At 39.2% G+C, this 14,138-nt stretch overlaps 1 protein-coding gene across 1 annotated transcript in view; it reads left to right on the top strand.

Moving 5' to 3' along the window:
* The window catches only part of bsg (basigin), a 35,941-nt gene that overhangs the window by 14,827 nt on the left and 6,976 nt on the right, over window positions 1-14,138 (top strand). The window contains exons 4-6 of the mRNA XM_059992396.1: window positions 3,788-3,876; window positions 6,239-6,375; window positions 7,417-7,690. Of these exons, the coding sequence (XP_059848379.1) occupies window positions 3,788-3,876; window positions 6,239-6,375; window positions 7,417-7,690 (500 nt within the window). The remainder of the gene's footprint in view (window positions 1-3,787; window positions 3,877-6,238; window positions 6,376-7,416; window positions 7,691-14,138) is intronic.

Raw genomic sequence — 14,138 nt, 5'->3', positions numbered from 1 at the left:
GAGCAGTCTGTCACTGGATTGAACTCGAGAACCTCCGTTCTCAAGCCCGGCTCTGATCTCACTGCGCCACCAGCCGACTGGAAGGGGTGGTGGGCGCGGGATCAGGGTGAACCTTGCTAAGAAAAATTTAAGCCAAATACAAAGTTACACACTCAACACAGTGTCAATGGCAACAACTTAAAATGGTGGACAGTGTCACGATCTGACTTAAAATGGCGGACGGTGTTCTTCCTCGGTTCGTAAGTACGAGTTGTTCATAAGTTGGATGCTCGTAACTTGGGGACTACCTGTACAAATTTTGTCAACCTTCCAAAAAATCTTAAGGGAGAATAGAACGGGAAGTATATATATTATAACCATATAACAACTACAGCATGGAAACGGGCCATCTTGGCCCTCCCAGTCCGTGCCGAACGCTTACTCTCAGCTAGTCCCACTGACCCGCACTCAGCCCATAACCATCCATTCCTTTCCTGTCCATATACCGATCCAATTTTACTTTAAATGACAATATCGAACCTGCCTCTACCACTTCTACTGGAAGCTCGTTCCACACGGCTACCACTCTCTGAGTAAAGAAATTCCCCCTCGTGTTACCCTTAAACTTTTGCCTGCTAACTCTCAACTCATGTCCTCTTGTTTGAATCTCCCCTACTCTCAATGGAAAAAGTCTATCCATGTCCACTCTATCTATCCCGCTCATAATTTTAAATATCAAGTCCCCCCTCAACCTTCTACGCTCCAAAGAATAAAGACCTAACTTGTTCAACCTTTCCCTGTAATTTAGGTGCTGAAACCCAGGTAACATTCTAGTAAATCTTCTCTGTTCTCTCTCTATTTTGTTGACATCTTTCCTATAATTTGGTGACCAGAACTGTACACAATACTCTAAATTCGGCCTTACCAATGCCTTGTACAATTTTAACATTACATCCCAACTCCTATACTCAATGCTCTGATTTATAAAGGCCAACACACCAAAAGCTTTCTTCACCACCCTATCCACATGAGATTCCACCTTCAGGGAACGATGCACCATTATTCCTAGATCACTCTGTTCTACTGCATTCTTCAATGCCTTACCATTTACCACGTATGCCCTATTTGGATTATTCCTACCAAAATATAGCACTTCACACTTATCAGCATTAAACTCCATCTGCCATTGTTCAGCCCACTCTTCTAACTGGCCTAAATCTCTCTGCAAGCTTTGAAAACCTACTTCATTATCCTCAACGCCACCTACCTTAGTATCATCTGCATACTTACTAATCCAATTTACCACCCCATCATCCAGATCGTTAATGTATATGACAAACAACATTGGACCCAGTACAGATCCCTGAGGCACACTACTAATCACCAGCCTCCAACCTGACAAACAGTTATCCACCACTACTCTCTGGCATCTCCCATCCAGCCACTGTTGAATCCATTTTACTACTTCAATATTAATTCCTAACGATTGAACCTTCCGTGCAGAACCTTGTCAAAGGTCCAGTAACATTCTAGTTCTAATTTTTAATTGAGTAGATCAAACAGCATATCTAACAGAGAGCAAGAAAGGTGTGCACTGGGTCCACAAATTTAAGTGGTAAACAAGATGCAAAGCAAGTTAATTCAGTGGGTTAGTCAGGCAACAGTATTACTGGCAGCTAAACAGCACCTACTTGGAAGATGAAATAACCATTTCAGTAAGATGAAATAACCAATGGAATAAAACAAATTCAGAATACAAACTAACAGAATCTTATTGATCAATTCCCAAACATTTCAAAAATAAGATAAATTAAAATATTACTGATAAGAATTAACTGAGTAACTTCTCTCCAAGTGTTTTGACTTATCTGTATGTTCATTTCTTGATTTAATGCTTTCAACCAAAGATTACAAACTATTTTGGGCTAATTGGGGAAATGATTTTTTGTAAGAAGAGAGCATGTATCCAAATTAACCTGTAGTATCTCAGTGATATAATGAGATCAGTAGACTGTGTACAAGAGTATTATTAACATAGATGATGTTTACTACTGAAATCCGTAATCTAGTCTCTAAAAAGACAAATGTTTGTAGAACTATTTCCAGAATGCAAATGTATATCATGAGTTAAAATTCAGCTTATTGAGAACACTTTCATAAAGATGGCAGTGAGAGATTAGCATATATCATGGAGTTTTAGCAGTTAGACTGCAAAACATTGAGGAAGTTAATAACTAATGAACACAAACAGCTGTGCACACAATTCCCATGTGGGTTACATGTGCATATTAAGTCTGTTCACTGACAGGTCCTTCTCAAACACTTGACTTGAATGCAACTATACAAGCTTTTGGGAGATTGGTACGATGGATTTGATGGCTTTTGCAGCCTACAGGAATCTTCTAGAAATCAGTTCACCACAGTATCATTGCATATTGCAAAGAAACAACTAAATTTCTTAGTTTACCTCGGTGCTCCTTGGATGGTCGATAGTTTTTACTTAAAGATACTGCCAGATCTTTGCATTAACAACTTGCAAATGGGATTATAAACCATTATTGGGAGCAGGATCCTATTGTAGCTTGGGGCGAATCTGTGTCTATTTTTTTCCTCAGTAATTTATGAAGTATGTTTATTAATTTTCTTTAAAAAAAATTCTACCAGTGTTGCTTTCTGATGCCCATAAATTATGTACTGTTAGCTGAAGGGCAAAACCTGTTCCATGTGTAGATTTTCTCTCTTGCTCTGTTCCAACTTGAACTTTTTTCTGATCGTCATATATTGTGGATTCAGCAGTGTCCTCTCTTCCCTCTGAATTCCATCACCTTCCTGCTTTGTTGTTTCCAGAGGCAATAATGGAACTATTGTGTTTTTTTTCATTGAGAATTGAGCTAATCATTTGTAAGACCAATTCCATGTTAGTTTTGCTGTGGGGTTAACTTTCTGGAGGATTTGAAATGTGGAGCTGGTGGTGGACGTGCTTTTGCTAACATAAATATTGTTGGATTAGCTGGACAGAGGAAGGTATTACTAGCTGTGATATAGCTGCTAATTTTGTGATACTGGAAAACAAATTCTGCCGAAATAGCAAAAAGCTACAAATGTGCTTAAATTATGGTGTTTATATTGCAAGACCTGTTAAGCGGATAAATCATTTAAACACCTTACTCTATGCATAATAGAGGTTCAAAGTTGATTCAGCTGTTAAGTCATGGTGTCTGTTAACATAAATAAAAACACTCAACTTTTTCCTACATCTGGGGTCAAGCAGAAAGCTGTATCTGTTGCAGTGCCAAATGCAAAACACTGTAGTTTCCAAATATTGAAATGAGCATTCTTAGCCAAGGATTCCGTGTGATCCTGAACTTCACCATTTCTCCCCCCCCCCCCCCGTATTAAAGAACTATTTATATTTGTTGCAGTGAAAATAAAACTTTTTATTATGTGACCACCCTCCCATCACCACCGATTATAGTTGCATTCCTCGATCCCAGGCAAGTGATTCTATTGTTAGTAAAGTGAGCCCTAGAAATGGAATTAAGATGAAGCTGTTCAGCTGTTGCCAATAGAACATGTTTTCTTTCACCCCCCCCCCGCTTTTGGCATTAAACTACTTCATGGAGATAGTCACGTGTTTTTTAGGCTTGTTGCTATGCAGCCAAAATTTGGCAACTTTTTAGTGTTCACGACTCGTTTTAAGAATGTACCAACAAATTATGAAAATGCTTTTTTTAAAAAAAACTTCTCATGTATGCTGGTTTGGATTGTTCAGTTGCAATAAATTCATTTGTTCTGCTTATTCCTTCAGACTAGAGGCTTATGATGCAAAACATTCAGGGGTGTACTCTTGCCATTATTTCACGACTCCTGCTGTCAACAGTACCATTCTTGTGAAAGGTATGGCATATTAAGTTTTTTTTTGTGCAAGCTGACCAGGCTAAAAGTGTTTCCGTTTGTTGAAGCATATTGTGTAAATGGAAATGGTAGTACAAGGAAATATCTTGGGAAAACAAGCAGTGTTCATGATTTTATTTTTTGCCTATTGAATGTGACAATTTGTCTGAAAGGGTAAATGTGAGTAATAAGAGGAAGGGAACACTGACTGCAGTGAAGTAAGTTAATTGCTTGCCTGTGGCTTAATTATAAACACTCTAAGCTTGATTTTAATCATTTGGTTTGATGGGTGGAATGTACAAAATTGCTGATCAGTGTGCTCTCTCAGACAGTTGGAAATATACCATTGTACTGTATTAGGGTATTCTGGTGAAGATTATCTCCACCTTCCTGGCCAGAGTTTGTTCCTCATTCAACTTCCATGAAACTGATTATTTGGTCTTAATTACACTGCTGCCCATAAGGAAAAGGCAGGAGGGGTAGGATTTGTCCAGACTGTCAGGTAGAGTGCGATTATGCTTCAGATCAATGTGCACAGATGTCCCACATAACATGGCTGATCCATTTCTCCTCTAAGCTCCAGTGTCCTGTCTTTTCCCTGTACCCCTCATGCCCTGACTAATCAAGAGTCTATCAATCTCTGCCTTAAAGACTTGTATTTATAAAGTATGTTTGAAGTGGAGTTACTGTTGCTGAGTTCTTTTCAGTATCTGAGTTAATATTTATTCCACAACCATCACCATGAATGTACATTAGCTGGATTTCTGTTTTTTTTTTGTGGGAGATTGATTGCTGTGTGCACATTGGCTGTACATTTCCTACATTCATTTCTGAATTGCCTTGTTAATTCTAAACCACTTAGAAATGTCTCTTGTATTGTACACTATAAATGCAAGCCTTTTGAAAACACTTGGATTTGTCTTATACTGATGGCAGATGCATTTACTGTAAAAATAGAAAACAATGCAAGTTATTTTCAGGAGATATGAACATATGAAGCTGGTACAAGTATTTAATGAACTTGAAATGGTTTATATTTTACATTAGGGCGTTGCCTTTCGGCAAGTGTCCATCACAGTTATCTGCTTAGGTTGCTAACTGCCTTAATAGCCCCACTGAACACTAATGTTTGGCCTTAGTAATACTGAGGTAGATTAAAGAGTTATCTTTATAGTTGGAGCCAGATCAGCTGCTAGAGAAAAGTTAGTGAGTCTTCTCACTAGTCAAAGACTATTTGCAGCAACAGCCTAGATATTTTTTATAGAATCTGAAACTATTGGTTTATCAGGAATACCTCATTTATTTATCTTATGAGACAGAACCATATTCACAATTTTGATTGAGACCATGAACAAATATGCAAAGCTACTTGGTAAAGATAGCTATGAGATGACATGAAGGTGTGTGCTTTGTGTAGAGCCTAGACTAAATTCAGAAGTAAAAGAGCAGGCAATTTGATTTGCAGTATTTTATAAATAGTACTGGAATCCAACACTATCATTTTTGGACTTTGAGTATTGTGCAGTTATTTATTTTGGAGATACTGTGCGAAACAGGCCCTTCCAGCCTGACGAGCTGCACCACCCAGCAGCCCACCTAATTAACCCTAGCCTGATCACCAGAGAATTTGCTAACTGATACATCTTTGGACTGTGGGAAGAAATTAGATCATCCAGAGGAAACACACACATTCATAGGGAGGACGTATTGCAGTGCTTGTAGTGAATAGAATTGAACTCTGAACTCCACCCCAAGGTTTAATAGCATCACACTAACTATTGTACTATTGTGGCATTCATCTGATCTAGAAAGTACAGAACAGATTTACCAAGCTGTTCCCTGACTTAGTCTCTGAGTTACAAAGAGGAATTGTGCAGAATGGGACCACACTCCCTGGAATGTGGAATTATGCGGGGTGGTTTGATAAAGACATACAAGTTCTTGAGTGGAGACAGGGTAAAGGCACATAGACTTTTCTCATGGAAGGGTGCTTAAACAGAAGAGGGCACAAACTTAAGATTAGAGGCAAGAGATTTAAGAGGGACATCTGGGCCAGCTTCTTCACACAAACGACGGTAAGTATTTGTGATGAGTTACCAGAAATAGTGATTGAGGCAGGCACTTTAGCAACATTTAAAAACAATTTAGATAAGTACGTGAATAGGAGATGTTTAGGGGGTTGTGGACCAAATATGGGCAGATGGTACTAGCTTGTTGGGCAACATAGTTGGCATGAATGATTTGGGTCAAAACATCTGTTTCCATGTTGTGTGACACTTAATCTTTTTTGTGATCTATGAACGTGCATGTTAAGGAAAAGTTAAGGAGTGATTAAAAATCTGTGACTTATTTATTTTTTAACCAGCTTCCCCTGGTGTGACTGCAGAGAAGAAATCTGAACATAGAACTGAAGGGGAGAGTGGAGTGTTAATATGTAAGAGTAGCGGGTTTCCACCAGTTGAGAACTGGTCATGGTCCCGGGAGACCAAAGCTGGTACTGAGGTAAATAGCAACATAAAATAACCAACTAATTATTATAAATGACAAACCACTTAGTTAATTTGATTTTACTTGTGATTTTTTTAAAGAAAGGTTAAAATATTTTTTCCTCTTACTGCCATGGGGCAAATCAAGCTTCTGATTAGTTCTTCAATTTTTAAAATTATTGTGTTGAGTCCAGTGTTGAGTGCAACTGTTGCAGAGACTTTAAGGGTAGCGGTCACATTACTGGTTTGGTTTTTTTTATATTTTATAAACCAAGTCTAATGTTACAATTAATTTTGTGAGTATGCCACGCCACTTTATTACATACGGTGAATCTTGAAATAGTCAAAAGCAACATTTTTGTTTAAACATCCAACCCAAGAGTAGTCTGATACACTTGCAGTCCCTTCGTTAAAGTTCAAAGTAATTTTTATTATCGAAGTACATGTATGTCACCATACACAAACTTGAGGTTCATTTTTCTGCTGGTGTCTCAGCAAATCTGTAAATAGTAACTATAACAGAATCAGTGAAAGATCAACCATAGTGCAGAAGACAACAAACTATAAATGAAAATAAAAAATAAATAACAAGAACATGAAATAACAAGATTGAGTCCTTGCAGTGAGATCATTGGTTTTGGGAACATCTCAATGGATGGCAAGTGAGTGTAGCTAACCCTTTGTTTAAGAGCCTGATGGCTGTGGGGTAGTAATTGTTCTTGAACCTGGTGATGCGAGTCCTGAGGCTTTTGTATCTTCCACCTGATGGCAGCAGCAAGTATAGAGCATAGCCTGGGTAGTGAGGATCTTTGATAACGAGTGCTGCTTTCTTATGATAGTTTCTTGTAGATACTTTCAGTGGTTGCGAGGTCTTTACCTGTGATGTACTGGGTAAACTCAGTACTTTTTGTAGGATCTTTAGTTTAAAGGCTTAGTGTTTCCACACCTGGCCGTGAGGCAGCCAGTCAATACACTCTCTACTACACACTCCTAGAATTGCAGAAACCTAGAAAGTTGTATTGTTATTTACTTAAACATTTTAATATTTCAAATTTAGCAAATTGTCAATGGAACCAAGAAGTTTCACATCAAGAGCATGGGAAATAAGACTGAGTTGCACATCTCTTCTCTGGATATTGAGCTAGACCAGGGAGACTATTTCTGCAATGCAACTAATGAAGTTGATGCAAAAGCTGAAATGATTCACCTTCGAGTTCGTAGCCGTTATGCTGCTGTCTGGCCCTTCTTGGGTATTGTTGCCGAGGTGATTGTGCTTGTTGCAATTATCTTCATTTATGAGAAAAGGAGAAAGCCTGATGAAATTTCAGATGGTAAGTTATAACTTTAATCTTTAATATGTATTTGTGCATTATAATGCAGGCTTATAGCTGATTCAAGAATGTTTCATAACGAGCCATTTCAGGGAATCATGACTAAATTCATTCTTGGAAACTGTACTTTCTAGATATTTTCTTGACTTATTCTTTCATAATGATACATCTGATTGAATGTTATTGTGGAGTATCCAATGCAAGGTGAATATGTTGAATGCATCAATGATACCACAACCAACAAAACTGCAAAATCTATTTTAAAGCTTCATTTCTGAGTTTATGTATTTGAATAACTTGATTAATTTTGTGTTTAAGATGAATGTATCTTAAGATGAAAGATTGTATGTATAATTGTTTTGTTAAGAATAAATCAGATAGATCCATCATTATGGGAACCATATTGATAGGTGGTTTAATTCTCATGTCTTAGTATTTTCATTCATTTCAGCTTTTGTGTCAATTTTTTTTCTCATCTACCTCTATCAAATTATATTTCCCTCAGTTTCTCTGTATCAATTGTCATGGATTATTTTGTGATGGTGTAAGGGGGAAAGATTAAAATAGGTCTATTTGAGGTAGTTTTAGTGGTCAAATTTAAAACAAAGCAAAATCCACTTCAAATAAAAGTCAGTCAAACTTAGAGATGCTGCAGCAGAATTTTCACTGGGGTTGGGGAGCATGGATTAATTAATTAGCAAATGATTGGTTGTAATTCCTTCCCCTCCCCCAACCAGAAAATCAGAGATTTCCTGAGATCAGCTCCCAGGGAATTCTGGAGGTTGATTGGGAGAATTTGTCAAAATATTTTTATATTAAGTAAATAGTAAAACAGCACAAGTCTTTCAAAAGAAAAATTAGAATAGTGATCTTGCACCAGGAAACAATTTAGATGTTAAAAATTCAAAGTACATTTATATTCAATGTATGTAGTGTACAACCTTGAGATTTGTTTTCCCACAGACAGCCGCAAAACAAAAAAAACACTGTGGAGCCCATTCAAAGCAAACCCCTGGTGTACAAAAAAAACGAAACAAGCAAATAACACAGTATTAAACATCAAGCTGTAGAATCCTTGAAACAATCAAGAAATGTTCAGTTCAATTTAACACTGTGTCATTTGTAGACTGCAGGCCGCAGAGCCAGTCTGCACTGATCAGAATTGTGCAAAAATTACAATAGGAAATCGGGAAAAAATGACATGAACTGCAGTGTCCTCTAAATATGAGTCCAATCCACTAGATGTGCTGATCAAGCCTTGCCCAATACTCAAGACAATGATGCCTTTCTCTGGCAACAAGTGAAAAGGAGATTCGCCAGACACAGGCAGACAACGTTGAACACCTGGCCCTCCACTCTACTAGTCATTAATTTCAATATTGCTTGAGGCTTTAATCAATTAGAGTGGAGAATTGGAGCTGATCATGGGTTCATGCTCTGCCATTAGGCCGCACACACCGTTCTCAGTCTCACTCTCAAGCATGTTGAATTCCCTATGTGACAGCAAAAGCGCCAAATTGCTCAGTACACCCAAAAACATGATCAAAATGTAAATCATGGTCTCCAATTGCACATAGATTAGTAGTAAAAGTATATTTTTAAAAGGTAGTAGTAGTTTAGTGAACTCTGCAGGAAGTTGTCATTGGTCACTGATACAATCCAAAACAAATGCTGAAAGCACACATCAGGTTTGTGCTGCTTATGCATTTGGCAATTTCCTGAGTGATTCACATATACAGTTTTTATTTTGAGTGTTGGAATAGCAGTTGAAGAGGCTTGTTTTAAGAAAGGTCTTAAATGTTGAAGGGGAAAATTTTAAGGGACTTGTGTTTTGGAGATTGAAGTGTTATTGGAGCTGTAAAATGACCATCTTGCATAATCTGTAAATCTTATCAGTATTTTGAGCTTTTGGGTGTAATCAGTACAAGCTTGGAACAGTTTACAGTTAAGTATTGAAATAATTACAATGTTTTCTCGGATCTATTTTAACCCTTTATGTTTTTAGTGATGTGTTTGAGCAGTGTCAGTGACTTGGGTTTTAAAAAAAAATCTGGCAATTTTACATGGTTTTGTTTGAGCAAAGTGATTTGAGATTCTGTCAACCAGTACATCTAAAAACCAGGAAATATCTGAAAGCGAAGCTGATTTGAGTATTAACTTTTTATATAGTAATATTTGCAAATTATCCATTTTAACAAATTGTGCTAGATAAGTTGTGCTTTTATTTGAGACTTCAATTTGTGAATTTGCTCCTGAGATCTAATTCACAAAGCAAAAACACTAACATTCACCAACACTATTCTTCAACCTCTGTATTTATCATGGAATTTAGGTGAAGATGGACTTGTACTGTTTTTTATGAAAGCAAATAGTGTCAGGTTGAAAATGCAATGTCATCTGCTTTCTTGTCACCTTCTAAGAATTATTTTCCTTGTCTTAGCTTTATCTTGCCTTTAGATCATCTGATGACATAGTTTTGCCAATTTACAATCTTTTTGGTTTCATCTTCTGCCAGATTTTGACAGATAGTTTTAGTGAAGGGGAGAGAAATGTAGTCTTGTGCTGCTGTCAAACTTGGAATCAGCTATGTTTTTCATTAAACATTTGCATTGGCTGGGAGTTGTGACAAATGAGTATTTTCTGTTACTTCTGCTAGATGTAGTAATTCCAGTGTTTGAAATGTTTTGATATCTAGGAAAGGTCAAAATCCTGTTGTTGGCCAGATGGAGAGGTTATGATGTAAATAATAATATCTGCTCTGACATGTGAAGTCAGAGCCAAAGTAAAAGCAAAAGAGGGCATACAAGGAAGCCAGAGTTAGTGGGGCAAATAGAGGATTGGGAAGCTTCTAAAAGCTTGAAGAAGGAAACTAAAAAAGTCATTAGGTAGGAAAAGATGAATTATGAAAGGAAGCTGGCAGCTAATATCAAAGATGATACTGAAAGATTTTTTAGGTAAATAAAGGACCAAACAAAATGACACTGAAGATATTGTAATGAGAGATGCAGAGGAACTAAATGTGTAATTTGTATCAGTCTTCACGGTGGAAGAAATCAGCATGTACAACACACTGGAGGAACTCAGCAGGTTGGGCAGCATCCGTGAAAACGAACAGTCAACGTTTCAGGCCGAGACCCTTCGTCAGGACTGAAGAAGGAGGGGGCAGGGGCCCTATAAAGAAGGTGGGGGAGGGTGGGAAGGAGAAGGCTGGTAGGTGCCAGGTGAAAAACCAATCAGAGGAAAGACCAAGGGGTGTGGGAGGGAATAGGCAGGAAAGGTGAAGAAGGAATGTAAGGGGAAAGTACTATGGGTAGTAGAAGAAGGCAGAATCATGAAAGAGGTGATGGGCAGCTGGAAGAGGAGGCAGAGTGAAAGTGGGATGGTGGAAGGGAAAGGGAGGGAACTACCGGAAGTTGGAGAATTTGATGTTCATACCAAGGGGCTGGAGACTACCCAGATGGCATATGAGATGTTACTCCTCCATCCTGGGTTTGTCTTCATCATGGCAGTAGAGCAGATTAGTAGCAGCCTTCTCCTTCCCACCCTCCCCCCACCTTCTTTATCGGGCCCCTGCCCCTTCCTTCCTCAGTCCTGATGAAGAGTCTCGGCCTGAAACGTTGACTGTTTGTTTCCATGGATGCTGCCCGACCTGCTGAGTTCCTCCAGCGTGTTGTACGTGTTGATTTGACCACAGCATCTGCAGTTTACTTTGTGTTCAAAGTGGAAGATGTCTGTAGTATACCGGACATTCAAGAACGTCAGGGAAACGAAGTTTGTGCACTGAAAATTCTGACTAAGCAGGTGCTCAGGACACTTAATGGTGTGATTGTGGTTTAAATCTCCTGGACCAGATGGAGTGCACCCTCGGGTTCTGAAGGGAGTAGCTAGAGAGCTTGTGGAGGCATTAATGATAATCTTTCAAGAATTGTAGATTTTGGCATTTAACTGGATGACTAGAAAATTGCAAATGTTACTCTGCTATTTAAGAAGGGTGGGATGCAGCAGAAAGGAAACTATAGACCTGTTAGTCTGACATCAGTGGTTGGGAAGTTGTTGGAATCGATTGTTAGGGATGAGATTAGGAGTAGCTGGAGGCACATGACAAAATAGACCAAAGCCAGCATGGTTTCCTGAAAGGAGAATCCTGCCTGACAAACCTACTGTAATTCGTTGAGGAAATTACAAGCAGGATAGGCAAAGGAGATGCAGTAGACGTGGTGTACTTGGATTTTCAGAAAGCCTTTGACAAGGTGTCGCACATGAGGCTGCTTGGCAAAATAAAAGCCCATGGAATTGCAAGGAAGTTAGTGTGGGTGGAGCATTGGCTGGTCGACAGAAAACAGAGAATGGGAATAAAGGGATCCTATTCAGTCTGGCTGGCAGTTACTAGTGGAGTTTCACGGGTTGGCGAGGGGACGCTGCTTTTTACAATGTATGTCAATGATTTGCATTACAGTATTAATGGATTTGTGGCTAAATTTTTTGATAATGCAATGATAGGTGGAGGAGCAGGTAGTGTTGAGGAAACGGAGCCTGCAGAGAGACTTGGATAGTTCAAGGGAATGGGCAAAGAAGTGGCAAATGAAATACAATGTTGGAAAGTATAGTCATGCATTTTGGAAGAAATAAACAGGCAGAATATTATTTAGATGGGGAAAGAATTCAAGATGCAGAGGGACTTGGGAGTCCTTGCGCAAGATGCCCTAAAAGTTAGCCTCCAGGTTGAGTTGGTTGTGAAGAAAGCAAATGCAATGTTGGCATTCATTTCTAGAGATATAGAATATAAGAGCAGGGATGTGATGCTGAGGCTCTATAAGGCACTCATGAGACCACACTTGGAGGTACTGTATGCAGTTTTGGGCTCATTTTAGAAAGGACATTGGAAGAGGTTCAGAGAAGATTCACAAAAATGATACCAGAAAAGAAAGGGTTACCATATGAGGAACGCCTGGCAACTCTTGGGCTGTATTCCCTGGAGTTGAGGAGAATGAGGGAGCTTCTCATAGAAACATTGCGAATGTTAAAAGACCTGAACAGATTAAGTATGGCAAAGTTATTAACCATGGTAGAGGACTCGGACAAGTGGGCACAACTTCAGGATTGAAGGACGTCCGTTTAGAACTGAGATGTTCATAAATTAATTTAGTCAGAAGGCGGTAAATTTGTTGCCAAGAACAGCTGTGGAGGCCAAGTCATTGGGTGTATTTAAAGCAGAGATAGATAGGTTCTTGAGTAGCCCAGGGTATCAAACGGTATGGGGTGAACGCAGGAGAGTGGGGATGACTGGAAGAATTGGATCAACTCATGATTGAATGGTGGTGTAGACTCAATGGGCTGAATGGCCTACTTCTCCTATATCTTATGGTCTTAATAAGCTGTTGGTTAAGACTACAGCTAGAAGAGGGTAGAGTTTGAGGGTACGACAAGGTTCTTATCCTGAGAGTATCTTGAATGACAAAGCCAGGGGTAGGGGGGAGCTCTGATTATGGAGAATGGGATAAATAATAGTGGGAGTACTTTGAAACATAGAACACCTATGTCACAATACAGGCCTTTCGGCCCATCATGCTGTGCCGAACATGTACTTTTGAAATTACCTTGGGTTTCCCATAGCCCTCTCTTTTTCTAATCTCTATGTACCTATTCAGGAGTTTCTTAAAAGACCCTGTTGTATCCACCACCACCACCGACGCTGGCAGCCCATTCCATGCGATCACCACTCTCTGCATTTAAAAAAAAACAACTTACTCCTGACATCTCCTTTGTACCTACTTCAGGCACCTTAAAACTCTGCCCTCTCATGCTAGCCATTTCAGCCCTGGGAAGAAGCTTCTGACTATCCACACGATCAATGCCCCAGGTCACCTCTCATCATCTGTCGCAGTAAGGAGAAAAGGCCAAGTTCACTCAACCTGTTCTCATTAGGCATGCTCCCCAATCCAGGCAACATCCTTGTAAATCTCCTCTGCACCCTTTCTTTTGTTGCTACATCCTTCCTGCAGTGAAGTGACCAGAACTGAGCACAGTACTCCAAGAGGGGTCTGACCACGGTCCTGTTTAGCTGCAACATTATCTCTCAACTCAATTCCACAGTTGATGAAGGCCAAAGTACGATATGTCTTAACCACACAGCATCTATGAGTGTCTTATGAACTCGGATCCCAAGATCTCTGTTATCCTCCACGCTGCCAAGAGTCTTACCATTAATACTATATTCTGCCATTATATTTGACTTACCAAAATAAACCACCTCATACATATCTAGGTTGAACTCCATCTGCCACTCATCAGCCTAGTTTTGCATCCTATCAATGTCCCACTGTGACAGCCCTCCACACTATTCATAAGACCCCCAATCTTTGTGTCGTCAGCAATGTTACTAACCCATCCTTCACTTCCTCATACAGGTCATTTATAAAAATCACAAAGAGAAGTTGCCCCAGAACAG

Source organism: Hypanus sabinus, chromosome 16, assembly GCF_030144855.1.
Source record: "Hypanus sabinus isolate sHypSab1 chromosome 16, sHypSab1.hap1, whole genome shotgun sequence".
NCBI lineage: Eukaryota > Metazoa > Chordata > Chondrichthyes > Myliobatiformes > Dasyatidae > Hypanus > Hypanus sabinus.
Note: the sequence above shows the minus strand (reverse complement) of the source record. Positions and strands in the feature narration are given on the sequence as shown.